General features: G+C 43.5%; 1 protein-coding gene across 1 annotated transcript in view; it reads right to left on the bottom strand.

The window, feature by feature from the left end:
• Positions 1-27175, bottom strand: part of enah (ENAH actin regulator) — a gene marked incomplete in the record, with an annotated part of 176162 nt that overhangs the window by 56516 nt on the left and 92471 nt on the right. Inside the window, 1 exon segment of the mRNA XM_034138311.1 lies at positions 2132-2297. Coding sequence (XP_033994202.1) covers positions 2132-2297 — 166 coding nt within the window.

Genomic DNA, 27175 nt, shown 5'->3' with positions numbered 1-27175 from the left:
CTCTTCCGTTTACTTGTTTAATAAAGAAAAACAAATGGTCCGTAGATACACAGATTCATCTCCCTCCATCATGTTGATTTGAATCAGAAGTTCTGAACATGAGCCCGCCAATGTAAACATTGAATGAATGTGCACGAGAGCAAAATGTATAAATATGTGAGTGACAATGTATGAATGTGTGCATTTAAATATGATAATATGAGAGCTAAATGTATGAATGTGCGAGTGTAAATATATATGTATATGAGAGTGAAAATGTATGTATGTAAAAGGAGAATGTATGTGTGTAAGAGTGAAAATGTATGTATGTAAAAGGAGAATGTATGTGTGTGAGAGGACCAGTATGAATTACGGCCTATACGGCCCCTGATACATAACATGTCTGATTCCTTAACAGGGTTCCTGCAGGTTTCGCCAACTCAAATTTAAGACTTTTTAAGACCTTTTTAAGACCACTTTGAATAGAATTTAAGACCTATTTCACGGCAAGAAAGTATGAAGGAAAATTGCTATGAAAGAAGAAATACGTCCCATAATTACTTACAAATCAAATGTATTCATGTTCAACATAAGAACAATGACTGAACATAACAGCATAACAGTACAGAACTGTGTTAGCCAAAAAGTGTGTATGTGTCTCTGTGTGTGCTTGTGTGTGTGTGTGTGTGTTAGGGCTGTGCAATTAATCGTATTTTAATCGCAATTACGATTTTGGCCTGCCACAATTACAAAAACAACATAATCGAAAAAAACTATTATTTAGCTTTGCTAGGTTGTGACAGTGCACTACAACATATTTGATCTAATTAATTTTAGTCTAATTTATTTTTATTTATCATATTTATATATGTTTAGTAGCTTGTGGAAGTGCGCTCCAAAATATTTGTTGATCTTGTTTATTGGTATTTATTATTTTGATATTATTTATTTAAATGTATCATTTATTTAATTTATTTTTGTATTGGTTTTTCAGTTGAATTATACGTTCAGGGTAATCAACAGTTAACAAGATACTGTTCAAATTATTATTTGTTTTAAAGTTCAATAAATGGATGTTTTCAAAGTCAATGAATAATCTTATTTAATAATCGTGATATCAATTATTGACCAAAATAATCGTGATTATGATTTTTGCCATAATCGAGCAGCCCTAGTGTGTGTGTGTGTGAGAGAGAGAGAGAGAGAGAGAGAGAGAGAGAGAGAGAGAGAGAGAGAGAGAGAGAGAGAGAGAGAATGAATCGTTGCTGTTGTAGGATTGGTGTTTAGCTACGGTATTTAGCGTCTACAGCACCTCCGCTTTTAGGGTTGACGTAGACACAAACGTCGCCCGGAGGTCCCCCAGTGTTGTTGCGGGAGCTGCTGCACTAGCTAACGCTGCACTAGCTAACGCTACATTAGCAAAACAAACGCTAATGTATTTAGCAAAAGGTGCGGGCTTCAAACACGTTCCCCTCCACTGATTTCAACCAAGCACTAAATTCGATGTTTTCCAACCAAATACGGTTGAACTTACACTTCCCCATATTTATTTGTAAGTAGATTTGAAGATACATGAGTTTCTGACTGCCGCTAGCTGAAGCTTGGTTGCTAGGTTACTAGCTGGGTGTTCTCCAATAAGGGGCCGGGGGAAACAAAGTTAGTGATTACTGGTTCCATGTTGATTTATTTCAATACAAATTGTTGGGGGGAACTGAAAGGCTCTACCGTACAGGTTACTTTGCAGCCCGGACATTTCCGCCAAAACGCTTTTTAGACGCGATCGCAACACAGAAGTACCTTTCAAATCCCATCATTTTTAAGACCTTCTAAATCATATTTAAGACCTTTCTTATTTTTTTGGTCATATTTAAGACCTTTTTAAGGCCTTAAATTCAGATTATCAAATTTAAGACTTTTTAAGACCCCGCGGGAACCCTGTTAATGTGTAACTGAAATTAAGAGATGAATTATGCTAGTGGAGCTAGGTGCGCCGCATTTGCACACACACACACACACACACACACACACACACACACACACACACACACACACACACACACACACACACACACACACACACACACACACACACACACACACACACACACACACACACACACACACACACACACACACACACACACACACACACCTGGTGGTCTTGGATCTTGCGGCCCACCACCCTGAAGGCGTTGTTCCCGGTGTGATGGTAGATGTGGACCCTGCTGAATCCAGTGGACCCCCCCGCTGGGACCCACTTCTTGTTTCCGTCGTCGTACACCATGACAGCGGCTCGCGCCTGGCAGATACTCTGTTCACTGCAGCGAGACAAAGACAGGGAGTTATTGAACAAGGCATCAGATGGTCAAACATGTGCTGGTTTACTCGCATGCTTTCCTTTTTTTGTGTTGTTTCTCCCCTTTAGACTCAGACTGCTGGACTTCAGTCTGAATGACTTCAGTCTGAATGACTTCAGACTGCTGGACTTCAGTCTGAATGACTTCAGCCACAAAAGCCTGAAGGATGCTGAACTGTGACTACAGGGGGGTGACAGAGCTCAGCCATAACTACAGCTGTAACTGAAAATACACAGTGGTCAGTGCGACCCTGAAACACAAAAGACACACTGCTAAATGAATATTGTACTGCACAGGCCACACTTGCACATTGTGATTAAATGTAACAAATACACAGTATTTTTGATGCCATGGTGGCTCTTCCTTTAGTAATTGATCTACTCTTTTTGAATCTGAGTAGTTTTGTTTGCACACACTTACTGTGTGTGTGCTTTCCGTTATAAACAATGTTTGACATGAATTAAATGATACACTGTCATACTGTCTTTCCTAATCAGCGAGCAAATGTACCTCACACAATGCTAACGGTCTGATACGCGTGCACATCTCCTGTGTATATGTGTGTGCATTATGTGCGGTTGTGACATCAATAATTATGCAACAGTGTTCACACAGTCATTTCCATGGTGGAGTGGACATTTAAATATATACAGTATATTTTTCAGTCAGACTGTAAATGTATTTGCTGCGCAGTGTGAGTGTCACTGAGCTGTTGTTACTCTAGAGCCTGATCGTGTGAGTGGAGCTGGAGAGTGTGTTAAAGGTGGCTTTAAAGCTGCAGAGACACTGATGATGCGTGACTTATGACATCCAACAGCCCCCTCTCAAAGTGTACTTTACTGGTGCGAGGTGGTCCTGTTGACCCTCCTCATGTCATGGTTAACACCTCTGCTGCTCTTCCTGGCTCTCCACCAGGACAACCACTCCCACTCTGCCATCTGTGTGTCGACATAGTACATGAGCTGTCTGTTTATTACAAAATAAAGTTGAAACCTTGCTAACAGCAAAACAATATGGGGCATTTCTGGGCCGTGCTAAGATAGTATAATGTTACACACGCACACACACACACGAATATTTTCATTCCTTCATTAATGTTAATGACGCTCTGAGTTCAAAGAGGAACAGCTCCAGGGGCTTCACAGCCATGATGTCACATCCTGTGAGGTGCAGGGAGCAACGAGAGATGAAGGAAGAGCAGGTGAATTATCTCAAAAGCTAACAGTCTAAAGTAGAAACAGAAAAGGCTAACTGAAGTTTCATTGTGAGTGTGTGACATACAGAGTTGGGTGTAACGCGTTACAAAGTAACGCGTTACTGTAATAATATTACTTTTGTCGGTAACGGAGTAGTGTAACGCGTTACTTTTATAATTCAGTAATCACACTACAGTTACTAACATTGCCCCGACACGCGTTACTTCGTTACTTTTATAAAATCAGTCATAATCACACTGACAGACAAGAGGGGTTTCCACCGCAGGTTTATATGTACGTAATCTGCGCGACTTGCACGTCCACATCTCCACGTGCAGTGCTCCATAAACATGGCAGAGTCAGCGATAACTTTCGAGGGGTGGAGGTATGCCCATTATTTTGAGTTTGTCCGAAGAATAGACAGGAATGTGACGGTGAGAAGCTGTTATCCACTGCTGCAAACACCACGTCAAACCTCAACAAACACCTGCAAAGAACACATGCTATGGTGAAGCTAATAGCTAAGGACCCCCGAACCCAGAGTGAGGATGTTGTGAGTCGCCGCCGCCGACTCCGAAGCAGCACAAATTAGAATTTGGAGGACCGGTAACCAAAGCAGAGATGGACAGGCTTGTAGCATCCTTCATAGTAGAGGTAATGTTGCCCATTTGCACAGTGGAATCACCATCGCATCGTTCAGAGATATACTGCGCAAAATACAGATAGCAGGAGACAGAGGACAGCCATGGTCAGAGCTATCTGGATCAGTCTTAAGTTCTGTTCTTCCATCATTATTAGAGCGTACTACTATTATCTATAGTCTATTATTATAGTTTGGTATGGTTCTTGCCTTTCTACAATTCTCAGTTATGGATCCCTTCACAGTGTCTGTTAGTTAAATTGAACATGTTTGGCATTGTTTGGATAACTGTGTTCATATTCTACAACTTAAAGCTGAATTAAAGTTATTTCAATTATTTCAAATACAAGTATTGCGGTATCTTTCCAATCTAACCAATTCAGCTTCCTCAAAAACATCAAAGTGGATTGAAGTCTGGAAACTGAATTAAAGAGAACATTTGAAACTTTAGCAGTCTGCGTGATCTGCCTGTAGGGACGGGCGGGCCGGCCCTGCGAGTAAAGTAACGAGTAAAGTAACGAGTTACTTTATGTAGAGAGTAACGAAGTAGTGTAATATATTACTTTTTTTTAAAGTAATATGTAATATGTAATATATTACTTTTTTTTAGTAACGACCCCATCTCTGGTGACATAGCAGGCAGTTACTGATGAACTCAGCTAATGTAAGGATACTTTCCTCATGTTCCCAATAACCCAGCTTCCCCCACATTTATTTTTGGTGTCTATCTACGCCGGGATCCTGAGTCGTGTCTGATCCTGTTGCTGTGGTCCTGTGTCCTGGATCCTGAGTCATGTGTCCTGGATCCTGAGTCCTGGATCCTGAGTCCTCTATCCTGAGTTCTGGATTGAGTCCTGGACTTTGAGTCGTGGCTGAACCTGTAGCTGTGGTCCTGCGTCCTGGATCCTCTATCCTGAGTCCTGGATCTGAGTCCTGGACTTCGAGTCTTGTCTGAACCTGTAGCTGTGGTCCTGCGTCCTGGATCCTCTATCCTGAGTTCTGGATTGAGTCCTGGACTTCGAGTCTTGTCTGATCCTGTTGCTGTGGTCCTGTGTCCTGGATCCTCTATCCTGAGTTCTGGACTGAGTCCTGGACTTCGAGTCGTGTCTGATCCTGTTGCTGTGGTCCTGTGTCCTGGATCCTCTATCCTGAGTTCTGGACTGAGTCCTGGACTTCGAGTCTTGTCTGATCCTGTTGCTGTGGTCCTGTGTCCTGGATCCTCTATCCTGAGTTCTGGACTGAGTCCTGGACTTCGAGTCTTGTCTGATCCTGTTGCTGTGGTCCTGAGTCCTGGATCCTCTATCCTGAGTTCTGGACTGAGTCCTGGACTTTGAGTCGTGTCTGATCCTGTCTCTGCGGTCCTGCCTGACTCTCATCATACTACTTCCCTGATGGCTCCCACAGGATTGTTGACATCCTCGTGGATTCATCTTATTATTATAGACACATGCATTTCCAAACATTTGGTCTACCTATGCTGTAAAATGTATTATCTCTTTGATTTACACACGGCATCTATTGCACGTCTATCCGTCCTGGGAGAGGGATCCCTCCTCTGTTGCTCTCCCTGAGGTTTCTCCCATGTTCCCCTTTAAACTGTGGGGTTTCTCTGGAAGTGTTTCCTTGTACGATGTGAGGGTCTAAGGACAGAGGGTCTAAGGACAGAGGGTCTAAGGACAGAGGGTCTAAGGACAGAGGGTCGTATTGTCACTGATATTCTGTACAAACTGTGAAGTCCACTGAGACTAATGTAACATTTGTGATATTGGGCTATATAAATAAACATTGATTGATTGGTTGACTGTGTGTTGTCGAATAACGCATTATGACATTATGACACACTTAACACTTTTGGCTGTAGTTACAGCCATTCATCTTTACTCTTTCACTAACTTCACTGGCTTTCTGCAGCTTGCCTTTTTGGCCTCGAATAATAAAGTCAGCTGTTTCCAAATTGTCAAATGATGATAAATCCTGTTAAAAAAATATGCATGAATATGCTGTGAAAATGAGCGAGGGGGGACGCTGGGACACTAACTCTATAAACCCAAGTGGGTCAATCATGGTTCGGTTAAAGAGCAGGAAAATATTTCTCTCACAGTGCATCTCGAGATTAATTTATTGGCAAAATAAGTTATTGAGGAACTGTTGTTGTGATCTTTTAAAACATGACATGTCACTTGTTAGACGCTTTTATCCAAAGCGATTTACATACTCAATAGAGTGGACAATCACCACAGGAGCAATTTGGGGTGAAGTGTCTCAGGGACACAATGACATGCTGACTGCAGTGGGGTTTGAACCTGTGCCCCCCTGATCCGAACACATACGCACTAGACCCCAAAACCACAGTATTTTACTAATTGGCTGCTGAAATATTTTCCATACAAGCAATTATGGTAACTATATGTTATGTATCAAACATATGCAAGTTTATATTTTTATATTTTGTAGAGGTTAACATCTAGGAACAAATGTTTTGAAATAGAGAGTTAATGCTCCCACAGCTGGCACAGTGTGAGAGGGGGTCCATGCTCTGACACTGGAACCCCCTCTCCCCCTTTCCCAGACCCTGCTGCCTTTTTATAGGAATTGCTAACCGAGTCGTCACCCTAGCAAAACAGCCGTACATGCGCGGGGGTCTGCACACTGCTAAAAGGAGAGAGTGTGGGAAGCAGAAGAGCAGATGTGAACAGGTGTGCACACATCACCTATTCAGCATTGATTCAGGAACAACTGTCAGTCCGCTGAACCCAACCAGGTTAAACTGGTTCATTTTCCAGGGAGATTATTTTCAGGAAAGAAGCACACTTTTGCCACTGCATGGTACAACAACAGACCATAGCTTGAATATTCAGCAGTCTCACACTGCCTTAATCATGTGCTTACTTGACAAGTAAGCACTACATGTTTTATTAGCACTGCTGTCCTCTCTCCCCTGTGAGTGTGCTACTTATAATATATAAATATATATTATATATAGGTTTATCTCTGACAATTTTGCCTCCTGTTCAAAGACTATGGCTCCTATCAAAGAAAGGACCTGACAGTAAGCATCAGGGGACCCTGAGGAAAACATCTGTGCGTTTTTTTGTATTTTGTGTGTAAAATGTGGAGATGGCAGCAGTTTGTCTAAAGTTGACTTCTTTCTGGTCTGAAAAAAAAGATCCGGACACATTCAACATGGGAGTCTATTGGGGAACTTGGTGGACTTTTTGTCACTCAGATCACTTTTGGGCCAGAATGGTGGGTCAGTTTGATATGATGAAGGCAATTGAGCCGGCCGAAGAGAGCTACTTTCACAAAATAAAACAAGTCGTGAGCTACTTTTACTCCTCTTTTTTTTGTTTTTTGCAGTGTATATATTTAGCACATTTTAACATTATGATATGCTGACCTTTAACCTTTGTGTGCTGTTCGGGTCTGTGGGACCCGTTTTCAGTGTTTACTAAAATAAAATGTATGCAACTGAATTATTTTAACCTGCTTTATTTGGGGGTGGACCTAGGGGGGTCCGGGGGCATGCAGTGAAATGCATCAATCTGGTGCACTTTGAGCACAAAATGAATTTATGGATACAGCTCTCAACACTGGACTCTGAGCAAATGATACTTTTCATCTGTATTATCTGTATTATCTGTGCTATCTGCGAGACATCGCCACAACGCAACGAGTCAAAATTCTCCGCTATGTCCACTGCATACAGCGCTCTGCATGTCAGACTGTTCCACTGTCTGTGTGTGTGTCTGTCAACGCTTTGGTCCAATCACATTCAGCATCCCGTCAGCGTTTTTCCCCCCCACCAACAGTCTGCGAATCAGAGGCACAGTAGAGCGGGTCTTCGCGGAATGCGGGTGGGAAAAATGCGTGTGTCGTGTCGTCTCTTTCAACCTGTCTGAGTCAGAGCGAGAGTTAACAGCTCATCTAGTTGCATCTGTACTGTAGCTAGTAGCCTAGTTTCACCTACCGGGGTGGCATAGGGTGGCAGTTGCCACCCCAGTTGGCAGCTTTGTTTTGAAAGAAAAGTTGTGGCTCATCGGACATTGATGAGAGAAAGTCTCTAATGTCCGAGTGCAAGTGAATGCAGCACAAGACGCACGTCTTGTAACCCCTCCCCCGGCCCTGATTTCATTTGAACGGGACGGCGCAAAACGAGAAGCATTCGGACCCAAGTACTGAAGGAATGAGGTGCGGTCTACAATGACAGAGAAGAGACTGTCAGTGTGGCTGTACTCAGCATTGAATCAAAACGCACTAAAGCTGTTGATCTTAATAAGTTTGTGAGGCGTTTTGCTGAACAAAATGGTAATCGCCGCATTCAGCTGTAATAGACATGTCAACTTGATGCTCTGCTCACGGATGAGCATACAACACTGTTAAGATGATGACCTTACGTGTGTAAATATATTGTTTTCTTTGTGGGGGTCTGCCCCCAAAAAACAGTTGTAAGTCCTGAGAAAGTCAAATAAGACGGTGTGTAAAACTACACTGCCCAGCCAAAAAAAAGTAACCACTTTGATTAAACTAGGCCAGTAGGTAAGGGCATTCCACTGGATAATAACTGGAGTATAAAAGAATGCATGACTGAAGTGATGGAGACCATGTTTGAAGGCAAACAAAAAGAGGAAATAACAGGTCAAATCAAGCAAATCCCCCTCTCAGATTCCACAGCAACCAGAAGAACATAAATACTGGCTGGTGATTTGATGAATCAGCTTTTTGATGGAATAAAAAATGCACAGTGCATTTCCTTAGCTGTGGATGAGTCCACTGACACCACTGACAATGCTCAGTTGCTGGTGTTTGTGAGTTTTTATGATGAGGCAAAGGGGGAGTTTGTTGAAGATGTGTTGGGCCTGACGAACCTCAGTGGACACACAAGGGGGCAAGACATTTATAAAGCAATAATGGGAATGCTGAATGAAAGAGGGTGCAGCTGTCTTTATTCATAACTGTGCAGCTCTTACACTGCGACTCTGAGGGATCAAGCACAGACACAATAACAATGAAAACTGCTGCATACAGATTATTTTTGTTTTTGCAACCTCGTGTTAAGAATCTTGTTGCAATTGTTTAAAAGTTTGAATGACCGTAATAAACGGACCTTTGTCTTATTGAAACATTTGTTTGGACCTTTAAGATTTGTATTTGAGTACCCCTGGAATAGAGTGTATATTTTGCACACACACACACACACACACACACACACACACACACACACACACACACACACACACACACACACACACACACACACACACACACACACACACACACACACACACACACACACACACACACACACACACACACACACACACACACACACACACACACACACACACCAGGGTGCAGCCCATGTGTTAACTAGAAGCCTGGCAGAGTTACAAGATGTTCCCATTGACACGGACACAGGGAACACATTGAGCATAGAGGGACTGAGCACTTCCCCTTCCCCACTATAAAACAAGTGAAGCCTTCAGATCAACAACTGTACAGGCTTGTTTCCAAAGCAGTGAGACACAACAGTGAAGTCAAAGTTCATGCGATACCTGGCTGTGAAATTATTTGGAGTGGCCTAATTTTCACATGAATGGGACGTTTGTCCCTGGTGGCAACCATAGGAGACCTGTGGGTGGCTTGGTGTAGGAAACGTAAAAGCAAAGAGCTGCTGTATTACCTGAAGAAGAAACAGGCCCTTTTGGACATACAGTAGGAAACACACATGTACATGATTCAATGTTTATGTTCCTCTTATAGCTGCGGTCAGATATCAATATGACATAAAACATAGCATTACTAAAATCAATCAGATTATTTATGCCATTTTGTAATGACACAACATTACACAAAACTCAACACAATGTGATCATAAAGTACAACGACCTCAGCCACAGCCAGCTATCCCTTCAGTGCAGGAGACGAGCACATAATATAGAGAGTTTGTGTTTCTGATGAAACTCACTCCAGGCAGGACACACACACACACACACACACACACACACACACACACACACCACACACACACACACACACACACACACACACCACACACACACACACACACACACACACACACACACACACACACACACACACACACACACACACACACACACACACACACACACACACACACACACACACACACACAGTGCTGCTGATGCACACAGACAGCTGAGCTCAGCTCATCCACAGAGCATATCACTAAATCACTGACTTCAGAGCAGGGTGCAGGATGGCTGCTGACACCTGAACCTTCATCTGTTCTTCAGCTGTAAAGACACCACACCATCACCCTTGCTGTGCCTGATGTGTCATTGTTAATTAGGTAATGTTACTATAATGAAATGGACTTGTTTATTTGATCAACACTTACAAGAAGCAGCCATTATCATCAGTGTTGGGCAAGTTACTTTTAAAAAGTAACTAGTAATAGTTAAAGTTACTGCTCTCAAAAAAGTAACTAGTTACTTTATTAGTTACTAAATTATAAAAGTAACTAGTAACAAGTTACTTTACTTTACTTTAAAAATAATAACAATACAAATACAAGTTTTTGTGTTGTTGGAAAAGGTCTTTCTGCACTGTGGCCCTGCTTTCACTGCTTTCACTGGTATTTTGCTGACTAGTTCTCTGAAGGCAACAGACTCGACCGTTGCGATGGGCAGCATATCCTCAACAACATACCTGGCAATCAATCTGTTTAGTTGACTCTGGGTGACATGTGGCGATTTAAAAAAATCGTTTTTTGGCTGTTTAGATGGTGTTGCTCCATCTGGGTCACTGCCGGTGGTTGAGACGGTGGGTCTTTGGCGACTAGTTTTATAGCCCGATGTACATTAGTTAGGTGCTTCAGGAGATTGGCATTGCTGTTATTCGATGTGGACAATGCTTTCTGTCCTGCACACAGTTTACATTTGACCGTAATATTTTTTGCGTCCTTTATCCCCACAAATTGAAAATAGTGGTTATATCTCCAAGTTGTAAATGCGCTGCTGCTCTCGCTGATACTTGCATCTGCCATTGTGTGTGTGTGTGCTGGTGGTGGGCGTTTCCGTGTATGTGTGTGTGTTAGCAAGTGTTTGTGTGTCTGTGTATTTTCCCCATAAGGCAAGACCCGCCCAACTCTGTCTCTGATTGGCTTACCCTGAAATGTTACCCCGCGTTAACCAATCATCACTCCTGAGAGGACATCACTGTATTCGCCTGTAAGTTACCGCACGGAGATTCGGTTCAGTTGGACCACATAATGTAACGCAGTAACGCACCCATTTAAATCACAGTAACTATAACGGCATTACTGAATGGGAATAGGTAACTAGTAACGTTATTAGTTACCGCAAAAGGTAGTTGCGTTACAGTAACGCGTTAGTTTGTAACGCGTTAGTCCCAACACTGGTTATCATTCACTGCACAGGATATTTGAAGTGAACATAACATCCAGCCCAGTGAGTCTAGATGTGAGAAGGATGTTATATCTCACAGGCTCCGCCCTCTACTGGACTCTATGGGTACTGCCCTCGACCTCACTATGCGAGCGTTCACCTACTGAGAAATCTATAAACGTAGCCAGCCCCCGGGGGCGGGCCTACCTGAGTGCGCGCGCAGGCCCACAGTATATAAGGCGGCCTCACCTCCCGCCCGTCATCCTTTTCTCTTCAGCGAGCAGGATAAACAACTGAGAGAGCTAAGGAGAGAGAAGAAAATTGAGAAGAATGGCAAACCCACCAGTCCTTGAGCACCGACCTTGCCCTACGTGCAATGGCCTAATCGCAGGTGCCGATCCCCACCGCCTGTGTTTCGAGTGTCTGGGGCCTGAACACGCCGGGGACGGCTTGCAGTCTCCCTCCTGTAATGCCTGCCGGATGCTACCACAGCTTAGCCGCCGGCACCGCATGGAGCACTTTCAGGCCTACTATGCGTCGCCGGAAGAAGCGGACGACCACGTGGACCTCGAGGTGGTGGAGATGGAGGAGCAGGAGGCGGTGCCATTAGTTTTCGTTATTCCGGCGGGCCGGCCGGGCCCGTTCGTTGACGAGGGTTCCTCGATGTCGGGTGCCTCCGGTTCCGCACGTCAGGACTTCCCAGCGGTGATGGCCATCACAGCGGAGCGTGTAGGGTTACAGCTCCCCCCGCCACTACCGCCAAAGCCGGTGAGCCGCCTCCGTCAGGGGTTTTACGGCCTGGCTTCCCTCAGCCGGCCTTCGTTTCGCCCACGTTGCCAGACATCTGGCAGTGTGTGGAGGCGATGTGGCGACAGCCACTGAGAATGAGGGCTCCAGTGGCAGGTATGACAGGTATGTTGAGGGTGCAGGGCCCATCAGCTGGATGGGTGGAGGGGAAAAAGCCTCTGCCCCCACTGCCGCGTGACCGAGAAATGCTGGATTATTTGGACAGAATATTTCGGCTCGGTACGAAGATGGCAGCAGCGGCCAATAATCCGTGTGTTGGGCGTGTCTCTGATTTCCCCTCAGCAGGCCGCCCCCGACCCCCCGCCTCAGGATGGGAGTGATTATTCGGACCGCTGTATTGGCCAGATGAACAATCTGGTCCACGGTGTAGCTGCCGCAGCTGGCCGTGTGATGTCCCTGGCCACGGTGGCGTCACGTCACATGTGGCTGGGACTCAATGCTCACCCGGCTCAGAACCGGCAATTGCGGGAACGGACTGGTCGACCCCGGCAGGTTTCGGCTCCGGCCCCACCTCAGCAGAGGGCTGCGGGCTGGGGTGCGCCGTCCTCCCGGAGCTGACTGGCGGGGGGAGGAAGTGCCCAGAGAGGGATCTCCTCCACCCAGGACGCGAGGGTGAATCCCGCCTCCTCCCTCTTTAATGCTGAAATTGTGTCTCACAGATTCAATAAAAGAAATTATAGCATTTATCCCAGTCTAAATGTTGTTTCTTTCCACAATTCCACACTTCCACATAATGTTTACTGTACTGATTCCCCAATCGCTGCCCCAGTTGTAACTCCAGTAAAGGAAGCAGCTAGTGGGCATGTGCATGAGAGGGTAATAAACCGCAGGAAACGCTATCAGAGTGTTCTGCAGGTACAGGGGCATTGTGGCTGGCGTGTTATTGTCCGGAGGCACACAGCACTTAGCGTAAAAGCTCCGGTTAATGCATTTTTCCGTTTGGGGGAGAATTGCATTATGGCGGTATGCCCGGTACGTGCGCTGGTATGTTATGTGGAGCGCACGGCTGTCATTAGGCGCACTGAACAGCTGTTTGTGTGCTTCAGGGGGGGTGTGGCCGGTAAAGCTCTGTCCAAGAAACGCCTGGCAGGATGGCTCTGCAAGTGCATTGCACATGCCTACGGTCAGGCGGGGAGAGCCTTCCCCACGGGGGTCCGTGCGCACTCTACACGAGCTATGGCTGTGTCAACAGCCTTATCTAGCGGCGTGAGTGTGGAGGACATATGCACGGCGGCGTCTTGGCTGGGGCAACACAGGACTGTTGAGGGGGCTGGGGGGGAGGCGGGCTGTGGGTCAGTAGGTATCTACCCGCCCCCCCTGGACATAATGCACTTATGGTTTCCCATGCTCCTTAGGGACCCGGGAAACATGGTGCGCAGTGAGCCCGATACAGGGCTGGAGGACTCCCCCCGCCTGCTTAAGGGCAGGCAGGGGGAGCCTTCCTCACTTTTTTCCATGCACACTCTTCACGAGGTAAGCGTGTCTGAGTGTGCTCTATCAGCCTAGTAAACTGCAGCCCCGACTCCTCCACGGTCATGGCCGAGGGAGGAGAGGTTGCGGTGCAGTGGCCGCTAACCAAAAAGCCGGTCAGGGGCAGTGTGATGGGTTGTTGGACGACAGGGCGTGTATCCATCAGGGCTCCACCCACTGTACCCATAGAGTCCAGTAGAGGGCGGAGCCTGTGAGATATAACGATGGGTTACGTATTGCGCGCACTCAGGTAGGCCCGCCCCCGGGGGCCGGCTACGTTTATAGACTTCTCAGTAGGTGAACGCTCGCATAGTGAGGTTGAGGGCAGTACCAATAGAGTCCAGTAGAGGGCTCCGCCTGTGCTTATATAACTAGGGTCACAATACGTAACCCATCGTTTTGTCACATTTATAGCAAACTGCATCAATATTAAAGCAGTGTCTTCTTCCTCGACATCATGCTTCAGCTGCTGAATGTAGAAGAAGTGATGCAGTTAGCTGTATGCTAACTCAGCCCTCAGGGAGATCCTGTTCCCAAGCTATTGGATGTTAATATGATCCTATGTGCTCTTCATGATTTATTTATTGTATAAACAGCTGTGGCACATACAGTCATCTCATGCAGTCCCTAAAATAGTTTCTTCTTTGGGGTCAATTCAAAGAGAAATAAAGAAAGTGTTTCGGATAGATATACCTCTAAATCCATATTACTTTGTTCTGACCTGATAGCATGCAGGGACAACTGACAGGTGGAGCAGGGCTAAGGAAGAGGAGGTGGAGAAGAAAAAAGAAGACAAAGGGACAGGGGAGATGAAAAAGAAGCAAGCTGGATAATATTGAACTGTGAACAGAGAGGAAGAGGAAGAGTTCCAAAGACCATAATCATGATCATAGTATACAACACTTTGACATAGAATGGGATAATAAACAAGACAGAGGTGATCATGACAGTTCATCTGTGTCTGTCAAAGAGAAGTGCTGTGTCCTGAAGAGTCACTATAAACATGGGGGACACGCACAGAAAAACACAACAGACAGAGCTTCATGTTACTGCCTCAATGACAAAACTGCAGAGTACAGACCAGACAGCACATTGTCCTTCCATTATTCCCACAGGATGTCTCCTGCTCACTGAGAGGCTCACAGCTCATTTTAACTGAGACAAAGACCAGTCTTTTGCATAAAAACTGAAATGTCAGATCTTAGATCAAGAAGCATAAAAAACTGCTTGGATCTGCTTTCTGCCTGTCAACTCTGGACTCAAAAACAAGTTTATTTTATTTCTATTGTGAGCACCAGGGTAGGAATTTCACGGCGGCCATGGCCGTCGTTGCCCATCGGTCTGGCCGTGATGCCCCGAAAATAATTGTACTTTTGTCCAGTTTCTGAACAGATATGAGGATCTGTGAGCTCTGTGTGCTAACAGCTAACGGCTGATGTTTTGGTTTTCTGATTCAACGTCAGGCTGAGATCCTCACCGCTGAGTGGCAACCGCGAGAACACGTCACGCGAATTTGACGCTCAAGTTGACAAAAATGATTACACCCAAGCGGCAAACTCTGGGGCAGAGCCGGGACGCCAATACGGAAATGCCACAAACTGCAGTTCATATATTGGCCGATAGACGATGACTGCAGAAAGGAGCAATTTCCATAGAGCCCCATGTTAAAATGCCCAATTTTACAGCAGAAAAAAACATGTTTCTACCCCTGGATGCAATAAATATTATTATAGATATAGTTAGATTCCACCTTCATGATTATGAATCTGTGAGTGAATTGTTTTCTAACGCGACCCTTTTATTTATATTAGGTCTTAAAGTTCTTGCATAAATTAGGACGTGGTCACTTTGATGGACAGGTACGTGCTTCACTGTCAGCTAACAGCAATTTGTCCACTCTGCTAGGCTACAACGTTAGCTAGTTGTAGTTACTGTACTTGACCCTTTAGCCGTGTTCGTGGTGATTGTGCCTTTTAGGGAATATTGTTACAAATACCAGACAATTAAAATGTCGTGCTGTGCGCTTCAATGTAGTAACAGAACTTCCAAGAAGTCTAAAATGATAATATTATACATGTTAACCCCGTTAGCAGGTGTTTGTGTGCTTGTTAGCTTAGCTTGTTATGTAGCTTATTAGCCAGCTAAGGACGTAACCCTTTATACATGTATACATATATATATACAGTTTAGTTTATGATTCAGCCTTGGGTAAGACTTTTATAGTATATGGCTATGACGCCCATAATGCTAAACGGGAGCAAATGTTAAAAAGGGACCCAATTATCCCAGTGGTGGCCGCCGGAGCTAACGGAGCCGCAGGGGGCTAGCTCCAGCCGGCGTCCAGCTCCAGCCGGCGTCCCGGAGTTAGACTCTGACGTCGCTGTCGAGCCGTTAGTGGCCGACTTCGCCTACTAAGGGCTTCTCGGCAAGTCTGCAGAATCCTATGGGTGACGTCACGGACACTACGTCCATTTATATATACAGTCTATGGATTACACACACACACACACACACACACACACACACACACACACACACACACACACACACACACACACACACACACACACACACACACACACACACACACACACACACACACACACACACACACACACACACAAACACACACACACACACACACACACAAACACACACACACACACCAAAGTATTGCTTGTTCATACCGTTGAATGTTTGAGCTTCACTGTGCACTGCTGAATGATTTATGTGCAGAGTTTGACCCTTGAAGGCTGTTTCTTCTGCTCTGAAATGGAATATATTTGTTACATATTAATGGATTTTTTTATTTTGGATTTTTGAATGGGAGAAGTAGTAGATAGAAAACATACCAAACACTAATTATTCAAAGTAGAGTATTTCATTTTATATACGGTGATACTAAGGAGGCATAGGCCTATATGATGATATAATGTTTGACATTATTGATATTAAAAAAGTGATTTGTTTTCCATCTCATTTGTGTGTTTTTCTTATCAGAAAGTGAAGTTGTTTATTTGTAAGGTCCAAATCCTAATTTTTCCCTCAATGGCCTTTGTGCCCTGGCATGTGGCCTTTGTGCCCTAAAAAATGTGTGACACCAAAGGCCAAATGGCCTTGCCCCTAAAATGACAAAATTCCAAGCCTGGTGAGCACGTCATTTAATACAGTATGTTCTGCTTAACCACACTAGCATCATTTTTGCTGACAAGTCATTCACTCCACAGAGATGTGAGGAAGGACCTTCATGTTACAGGCTACTGGAAAAAAGGCTTCACAAAGGCAGACGTTACACAACAGTCAGTACTAACCTCTATCCCGGATAGCAAACACATGTCGCTGTTTAAACATTGCAACGTTTAGTTAGAGCCGACATGTCATTCATAAAGGGTCAAAAGGATTGGGATATCATTGGGCTCCAGTGATGCTAACCCATCGCTGTGTCTACCATTGAGACGAGGTGGGCCAGAAATAAAAGTCATTACTGTTTTCAATTGAATTATGAATTACACCTATGATATCAAACTATTCATACGCCAGATACAGACAGAGATACAACTCATTAAAGTTAAACATTTCCAAATACAATCAACATGGCAATGGGACAGACAGACAGACAGACAGACAGACAGACAGACAGACAGACGCTAACATTAAATCGCAGCTCTGTGACAGGGTGACATCACACTGAGAACTAAAAACATTAATCACTAACTCAGCTGCATTACTCACAACTGTTGACATACATCACATCTAAATCCGATGGAGGACTAAGAAAACACTGCTAAACATCCCATAAAACTGAGACAAACTGCACCGACAAAGATATTAAGACTGAAGGATGTCACATTCTTATAACCATTTGACTGGGAACGTTTTTATGAGTCACTTTCACTCACTTACATCTAACAAATACAGCATTCAAGGACACAAATAAGCAGCTTCTGAAATCACCACCACAACATACTGTTACAGTAAAATAATTCCACAAAGAGCTGATCTATATGTTTGTACTGCTGCACTGTGGATATATAACAGCAGTTCCAGCAGAGTGCCCTTCACAGAGCTGCAGAGTCCAGCTTGGTTTAGAGGTAATACAACTGAGAGTGATGAGACGTGTTTAATACATTACGTTTTTTTTCATTAGACAGTGTGACCTGCTACAATCTGTAAATCATACAGCTACTCCACTGCTTCTCAAACTTACGAGTCGCGAGTCATCACAGCGTCTCAGGTGTATCCGGCACCTCCGCCTAGAAGACAATATGTTGTTGGAAGTTGGACAGAATCCCAAAGTGTCCACTTTCTTCCAAGACTGACTGAGTGAGCAGCTGCGTTGCTGGCTCTACTACTGGCTGGCTGGCTTTGGGACGGGGGAGGGTAACTGGCCTTTAGACAGACAGTGACAGTGATGAGGCACCCACCCCGGAGCAAGGCCTGCTGGTGAAACCCCCTCCTCATTCTCCTGTGCAGCCGCCCACAGTCCCTATGATTACCAGAGCAATGGCTAAAAGCGGAGCAGCCGAGTGGGGGTGTGGGCGATGCAATGCTTCTATGGTTGGGGGTAATAAGGGAGGGAACTTTTCTCTGCCCTTTCCTAAAATAGATATTCTGACTTGCACATGCCATTGGCCTGGATTAAGCTGGGGATTGTTGGAGGTTTACGGATGCTGATACAGATGTAATCTGTTACCATAGAAGGGAACACACTATCCAAAACAAATGGAGACATTATGAAAGTCAGGAACATAATACTTCCACATTTTAGATCAAGCTCTAGCAGTTATGATACTTCGGTGTTAAATTTAACAGGAGAACTGCAGGAACATTCAGCCAGAGGAAACACTTTCTGAATATTTTCTGTAACAAATAATCATGATGGAACATTAGGGTTATTATAGCGTGTCCATCAGGGGCGGACTGGCCATTGGGAATACCGGGAGCATTCCCGGTGGGCCGGTACCGAAGTGGGCCGGTCGGACAATTCACTAGCACCCGCCCCCCCCCCGTTGACAATTAACTAGCGGTACCGAGTTGGGCCGGTCGGCCGGTCAAGTTTCCCGGGCTGATTTTTAGTCCCAGTCCGCTCCTGGTGTCCATACAATTTTTAGAAATACATAAGATGAAGTAAAATGTGCAATCATAGTCGGTGTAGCCACTGAGACACAGCATCTTAGACACAGGAAGAGGCAGGACGTCCTCCACAGCAGGGGTTCCCAACTTTTTTCCCAAGAGCCCCCCCAAATGACTCCTGTTGGAAGTTGCGCGTTGTTTATCACTTAAACTGAACCTGTTAACCAGTTAAGCCCCAAGCCTGTTTTTAAGGTCTCAGCCTCGAAAATGATATTCCCAGAACAAATGACTATATCTTCCCTTCTAAAAGGGGTCAATTAATAATCTTTTTTCTCAAAGCAATGATAAACCTGTGAGTTGGATGTAGAAAAGTCAGAATCAATATAGATTTTTTTTTATTTTAAAGTAAATTCAGATTGAACATAGTAAAAAAAATTAAATTATAGTGTCCGTTCGTATTTTAAAAAAAATGTTTGGGACTTAATCATAGCACTAGGCGCTTTCACACCGGAGTACTTTTCCCAGTATAGTTCCGAAAATGTGCGTTCACACCAAAAAAATCCGGAACTAGAACTTAGTTCATGAGAACCTTTCCACCCCCTTTTCAGTCCCTGCTAGAGAGCAGGTACTTTCATGGGAGAAAAAGGTTCCCATTTCTGATTCGCTGGGCGGATTGCAAACCACGCCCCGTAAAACTCCCAAAAAGTTTTGTGAAGCCACCATTTTATTTGCTCGCATTAGCATTATTATCATTAGCCCAGCGCACCAACGGAGAGAGACTAACTTATGGCAACACAAAATAAAACGTGGGAGCGGTGGAGATGAGGAGGTGTCGGCATTCTGGCGATTTACTCGGAAGGCCAGTCCCCAACTCCGGGGACTTAACCCCAATGATTTTCCCATCCCCTAAACTGCCAGGGGTATACACAGTTTAATAATGGCAACTTCTTACTATGGAAAATATACACATTTATTTTGAAACTGCAATTCCCAGTAGAGACATGTTGCGGAACACACAAATAGCCAGCATACGTGTAGTTCTTCTGGTGTGGGGAATCCTGTTTTGAGTTGTCTGCCGTAGCTGGCCTGCATTCCATTTAAAAGAGCCGTCGGTCGATCCAAACCTCACTCGGACATCAGAATTTTATCATATAATTGTAAATTGGGAAGTTGCTTATTTCATTTTTCTTCCAAGAATATGTGGCTATGCCATTTAAAAAAATAACATACACCATACATTATACTGCTGTGTCCGGTAAAGTTTATGATGGATGTATTTTGAAATACACACATTCCTTTAAAGGTCAGCTATCATGCAAAATGCACTTTTTTAAGTCTTTTATACATAAATATGTGTCCCCGGTGTGAGGAGACTCACAAAGTGTTAGAAAATACAACCCTCTCTCTTTCCCTCCTTACCCACATCTCTAAAAACTGGGATACAACGGAGCTGATCCAGATTTGCTGCGGTCATGACAACATTACTAAACTGTGGGCTGGCTTTACGTTGAACTCCTGGGAACGTCCTGCCCTCCCAACCGTCCCCTATCAGAAACGTTGCTGTATCAGAAACAATGCGCGACGTGTTTTGGAAGTAATACGGTCTGTGTTTACATTAGCAAGCATCGCTAACACCCAGAGCTAACGCTGTACTGGAGAGAATATGTGTAAAGGATATAAAAAGGTACTGTCCTTGTGGTAAACCCGCGAGAGAGAAAGCGTTTGAGCTCCATACTGTTTCAGAAATAATGCTTGATGTGGTTTGGAACAAAACACGTCAGAAACATGTTTTTTATATATCTGAGACCTATAATATATGCCTAAAAGTAGTATAATAGGAGGCCTTTAAAATCAGGCCGACTAAAAATATTGAAATAAAAAAGTAGCAGTTTGTGAATGAACATGAACCAAAGCTGTTGCCTGGCAACGCAATTATGTTAGTTATGGCTGATAAGGCTTATTACTTTATATTGTTTTGATATGTGTAACACCAAAAAAAAGACCTACAGCAACATAAAAAAGATGGTCATTACATGACCCAGTAGTCTAGTTAATAAACAAAATAATATAAAACATAATATAAATATTCACTTTATTTTGAAAAGAAAAGAAACAGGTAAAAAAAAATAAAGTTTCCAAAGTCCTGATGCGCCCCTGACAGCGGCAAAAAAGTCAGACACACAAAACAATAATTGTGGCTTGATATTGAGTAAGACAAAAGTTGATAAACCACACAGCTTCGAGTCAGACTCGAGTCGCATATTTTTGGAACTTGAGACTTGCTTGACTAACATTGATAAAAGACTCGACTTGACTTTGACTTGGTATTCATGACTTGAGACTTGACTTGACTTGAGACAGATGACTCGAAAGGACTTTACTTTTTAAAATTAAATATTTGTATTTGTTTTTGTATTGTACGGAGCCCCTAAAGGGCAATGAAAAAAAAAAAAAGATACTCGTTCACACGAGAAAGTTACCGGTGGAGGAAGTGGAGCACACAAGAGACAACCGTTTCATTGCAGACTGTTATGTTTATGTAGAGAAATGGCAGTGCATACATTATTTGAGATATATTTCAAACTGGACTTCATTTTAGGGACATTTTGGCCAGGGGTTAGGAGCTATTTGTTTAAGCACCGGAGCGGAGCGGCATTTGTTTTCAAATGACCATGAACAGTAATTTACACACATCTGGCTAACTCGATCGGTATGAAGTTAAATGAAATGAAAGAAGTTTGTTTAATCTTAATCTCGATGTACGTGTGCTCACACACACACACACACACACACACACACACACACACACACACACACACACACACACACACACACACACACACACACCACACACACACACACACACACACACACACACACACACACACACACACACACACACACACACACACACACACACACACACACCACCCCCCCCCCACATCCACCCAGTCTCAAACACACTATTCATCCTTTTCTTTCCCTCCAGCCCATTCTTCCTCCCTCCCTCCCTCACTGTCTCCCACTTTACCTCTCCTTCTCTCCTACCCTCTGTGTGTCTCTTCTCTCCTCAGCTCACCTCACACGCTATTAGGCCATTGATGCGGTCACTATGGTGATGTACTTTTCATTCCAACGGCCAATAGACTGACAACATAAGGGAGACACAGAGCTACACACAGTGAGGAAAATACTTTTCCTCCTTCCTTTTAACGTCATTTGTGTGTGTGTGTGTGTGTGTGTGTGTGTGTGTGTGTGTGTGTGTGTGTGTGTGTGGGTGTGTGTGTGTGTGTGTGTGTGTGGTTGTGCTGACTTGGCTATCTGGCAGAACAGCAAATGTTAACTGTGTTTGGTTGCTACAAGCAGCTCTAAGACTCCTTCCATCGTACTGCAGTGTGGTAACATGCACACACAACATTATGAGAGTGTTAGAGAGATGGTAGAACACTAATCATAAGTTGTTGTCCTCAATAATTTATTTGTGATCTGACAGCAATGGGATTTTAACTAGGTGAAACTTTCTTGGGCCGTGAATGATATTCAAATTATTCAGAGGTGTACTTTTATAGTGGTCTCTTTTTTTTATTTTTTACAGTATTTTTATTGAAGTTTTTAAATACGGACGTTACACATACATACAATAACGAACATTACACATACATAAAATAAAATAACGAACATTACACATACATAAATGGTCAGTCTGTGGCAGATACAGTGTAAAATCAAATGAATAGGCATGCAAATAAACACAGGTCAGTATACAGATACACAAATCTGAAAGAATATGACGTGGGCGACTACACTTTAGAATCGTATTCCCGTTGCCCCCTTCCCCGCCCCGGTCTTTGGTGTTATTAATCATTACCAACATTATTTTTCAGAAACTCCATGAAGCTCCCCCAGATATTTTCGAAAACTGCCAGCTTTCCTTTAGTAATGTATGTTAGTTTTTCTAAAGCGACACATGCTGACAGATCCTTAATATATTTATTCATACTAGGTTTGTTCACATTTTTCCATTCTATAGCTATTGCCCTATTTGCTTGTAAAAGACACAAGTCTATAAGTGCACGCTCACTCTTCTTAGAAACAAAGTCTTTTGGATAAATACCCAGGATGCACAACTTTGGCTGACAAGGGATTTTCAGCTTTGTTATCTGGTTAATCATGTTAAGAGCCTCCTTCCAAAAACTATTGACCACATTACATTCCCACAAACAGTGAAAGAGTGATCCTTTAGCATCGTTACATTTAAAGCAGGTGTCTGGGGTATTGGGATTAAAGTGATGTAGTTTTGATGGCGTTATATATGTTCTTAAAATCCAATTGTATTGTATCAACTTAAAGGAGAGGTGTCATGCTTTTCCGGTTATTACCCGTCCCCTTGTGTGTTATGAAGGTTTTTATGCATGTAAACGGTGTGCAGAGTCAAAACCCTCAAAGTACACCCTGTAGCGAGTAAAACTCTAACACAGAAAATACCTCCCCAAAACGCCTCGTTGGAGATACGTCACTGCCCATTTGATTCTTCCGGGTACGGCATGATGTCATGCCGTACCCGGAACGAAATGGACCAATCCGTGGAGCCGTTACCTTACGTCCGCGGAGCCGTTACGTTAAGCCCCCGCTGATTGGTCCAAATTGACCAATCCACGGACTTCCTCACACACACATCTGTGTGCAGGGAGCAGCTTAGCTGATTTCTCCTCCCTGGCTGCAGGCTGATAACAGACAGTTGGGATCGCGGCGAGATTCTCTCTGCAGACCCATTCTCACAGCGTTTATCAACCTTTTTCTTACTCAATATCAAGCCACACTTATTGTTTTTACTTCGGCTGTGAGTTTGTGTGTGCTCAGGATGAGTTTGGCTGTGTTTCGCTATGTATCCTAAACAAGGAAACAACACCTCCACGGAGCTCAGCGCGATTCACAACGTCCCGACCAATCAGAGCACACTGTGCTCACAGGGAGGGTGGGGGCGGGAGCTATTGGAGCTACAACGAGCCGTTAAAGGCAGAGAGTGAAATTCAGTGAATACACGTAGTTTACAGAGATGCTGTATGAGAAACCAATGTGAGTTTGGAGAGATGCTGTATGAGAAACCAATGTGAGTTTGGAGAGATGCTGTATGAGAAACCAATGTGAGTTTGGAGAGATGCACAATATAAATCTATTTTAGTAGACCTCAACAATGGAATTATGATCAGTGGAAATGGCCATGACACCTCTACTTTAAGCTGTGTGTTAATTGTTTGTGTTTGAGCCTTCAGGCACACTTCAGACCATTCCTTCTCAGAGATTTCCTCTTGTAAATCAAGCCTCCAGCTTTTAAGTTTATCTTCTGAAGATTCAGGTGACTTGTCTACAAAGATTTTATAGAGCAGCGATAGCTGGCCTCTACCAACCACGTGTTTAACTGCAATGTCTTCCAACATTGAGAGAGGTGGCTGAGTAAGTGAGCTGTTTTGAGATACAGAGATAAAATGTCTTATTTATAAAAACTTAAAAAAGTGCTTAGAAGGAATATCATACTTTTCTTGTAGTTCAGTAAATTACATTCATTTTCCATCATTGTAAAAATCGGTAATCCTGCTTAATCCCTTGTTCGCCAAAGTCTTAAAACCAGCATCTTCTCTACCAGGTATAAATTGACTATTGCCCCATATGGGGGTGAAACCTGACAGTGGGGGGGGTGTCCCCTATATATCTTTGGACCTCATGCCAGATGTGTATGGTATTTCTTAGAAAGTATTTTTTTGTGTTTTTCCCTAGCTTCTTTGGCTCAGAAGAATAAAGATAGCTACTAAGCGCGGTAACCCTTGAGCTGAGCATGCTTCAATCTTGACCCACGCTGGAGCTTCCTCTGGGGAGAAGTAGCCCATGGCTGCTCTCAGGTGTGCTGCCCAATAGTACCAGCGTAGGTTGGGCAGTTTTAGACCCCCTCTGTCATAAGGCAAGTAAAGTAGGGTAAAACGGAGCCTAGAGCGTCTATTATTCCAGATAAAGTTGGTAAATATTTTCTTACATTTTTGAAAAAATGACTCGGGTGGGGGGAGGGGATTGATTGAAACAAATAGAGCAATTTGGGTATTCATTTTTAAGATGTTAACACGACCGATTAAGGAGATTGGCATTAAAGTCCATCTGTTAAGCGATTCTACCACAGACTCTACAACAGGGTGATAGTTGGCTGGAACCAGATCATTCATTTCAGGTGTGATTTTTATTCCTAAATAGGTGAATCCTTCCCTATGAGCTGAAAAGGGAGTTTGTATTATAGGTTGCTGCCTCTCTTGTTCATTTAGATAAAGTATTGAGGATTTATGCATATTTATTTTGTAGCCTGAAAATTCCCCAAAGGTTCTAACGGAGATGGTACAGAATACTCAAGATTTGATAAAAAAAGAACAACATTGTCCGCATAAAGTGATATTCGATGATCCAAGTCACCTACTGAGATCCCAGATATAGATGGAGAGTCTCTAATAGCCATGGCAAATGGCTCCATTGCTAACACAAACAGCAATGGGGAGAGGGGGCAGCCCTGACGTGTAGATCTGTACAATGAGAAGGATGTAGAAGTAATATTATTTGTCACCATTTCAGTTGTTGGGTTCTTATATATCATCCTGATCCATTTGAGAAAGCCTTTGCCTATTCCAAACCTGTCTAACACTTCAAACAAATACTTCCACTCAATTCGGTCGAAGGCCTTCTCTGCGTCTAAGGACAGCAGTTAGGTGACCCTCTTTTTTTATAAAGAATATTTAGTACCCTTCTAACATTATGAAAAGCCTGCATCCCCTGAATAAAACCATTTTGATCATCTTTAATCATGGAAGGCAGTAGTTTGTTTAGGCGTCTCGACAACGTCTTGCATAACATTTAGCTATCTGTATTAAGCAGTGAGATTGGTCTGTACGATGCACAGTCAGTGGGGTCCTTTCCTGGTTTTAGCATCAGAGTGATTAGTGGACCAGCCGCCTTTCCCCCCGTCATGCTGGTTATGGCTTCTGAAAGCTTGTCAGTTCCTATGATATGGTCTAGTTTTCCTTTTGAATCAGTTTAAATAGTGGGGAAATCTAATGAACTTCTTGTTGAATCTTTATGTTCGGATGTATAAAGTTTTTCATAAAACATTTTGAAAGCATTATTTATTTCTGCAGGGTCATTTGTTAATTTACCATTTGTTTTAATGCTGTTCATAGCCCTTTTAGATTGCAATTTTTTGATACGCCAAGCCAATATTTTGCCCGCCTTTTCTCCCTGATCGTAGTAGCGATTGTTTTAATCTTAGTAAGCTAGCAGCTGCCTGGTTACTCGATAATTCACTATATTGAGTCCTTAGGACCAAAAGTTCTGCTTGTAGTTCTGGGGAATCTTGGGTAACAATCCTATCCTCCAAATCTTTAATACAACCCTCCAGTTAATTTAATTTGGATTTAAAGGCTTTGTTCTGCGAGCTAGAATAGCTAACAATCATGCCCCTAATGTATGCCTTAAACGCTTCCCAGCGTACAGTTGGAGAGGTTTCGTTAGTATTCGTTCGTATAGAAAACGCCACATAGGTGGATTCATAACAAGATCAGAGTTATTAAACAGTAATGAAATTGGTGAATGGTCAGAGAGGACCCTATACTGTCATCCCAACATTTTGTAATCCTTGACATAAGACCCATAGAAACCAGGAAATAGTCTATACGTGAGTGTGTTTGGTGAGTGGCGGAAAAACAAGAATATTCTCTGGAAACTGGTTTAAATGACCTCCAAACTTCACACAAATTAAAATCCTGGATCAGTTGTTTAAGGGGTTTCCGTGTTTGGGTGTGAGACAAGTCTGTCCCCCTTGATCTATCTATACTGGGCTCTAGTGCACAATTGAAGTCTCCCCCTATAATATAATGGCCTGGGAGGGAGGATAAAGTTAGAAAAATGTTTTTGAAGAATAAGGGAACATCCTCATTAGGGCCATATATATTGACAATATTCAAGGTTTCTGTAAGAAGGGTGCTGTGAATAATGGAATATCTGCCTCTTGGGTCAGAGATAGTCCTAATTATGTTCAAAGGAATGGATTTATGTATAAGAGTTAACACCCCTCTAGCATGGGAAGAATAGGAAGCTGAGATGACCTGACCATTCCATCTTTTCTGGATCTTATGAATCACCTCGTGGCAAATGCGATTCCTGTAAAAGCAGTATTTTGGAATTCAACCTCTTAGCTCTATTTAACACTTGCTTAAGTTTCGATAAGTTATTGAG

Source organism: Trematomus bernacchii, unplaced genomic scaffold (genome assembly GCF_902827165.1).
Source record: "Trematomus bernacchii unplaced genomic scaffold, fTreBer1.1, whole genome shotgun sequence".
NCBI lineage: Eukaryota > Metazoa > Chordata > Actinopteri > Perciformes > Nototheniidae > Trematomus > Trematomus bernacchii.
Note: the sequence above shows the minus strand (reverse complement) of the source record. Positions and strands in the feature narration are given on the sequence as shown.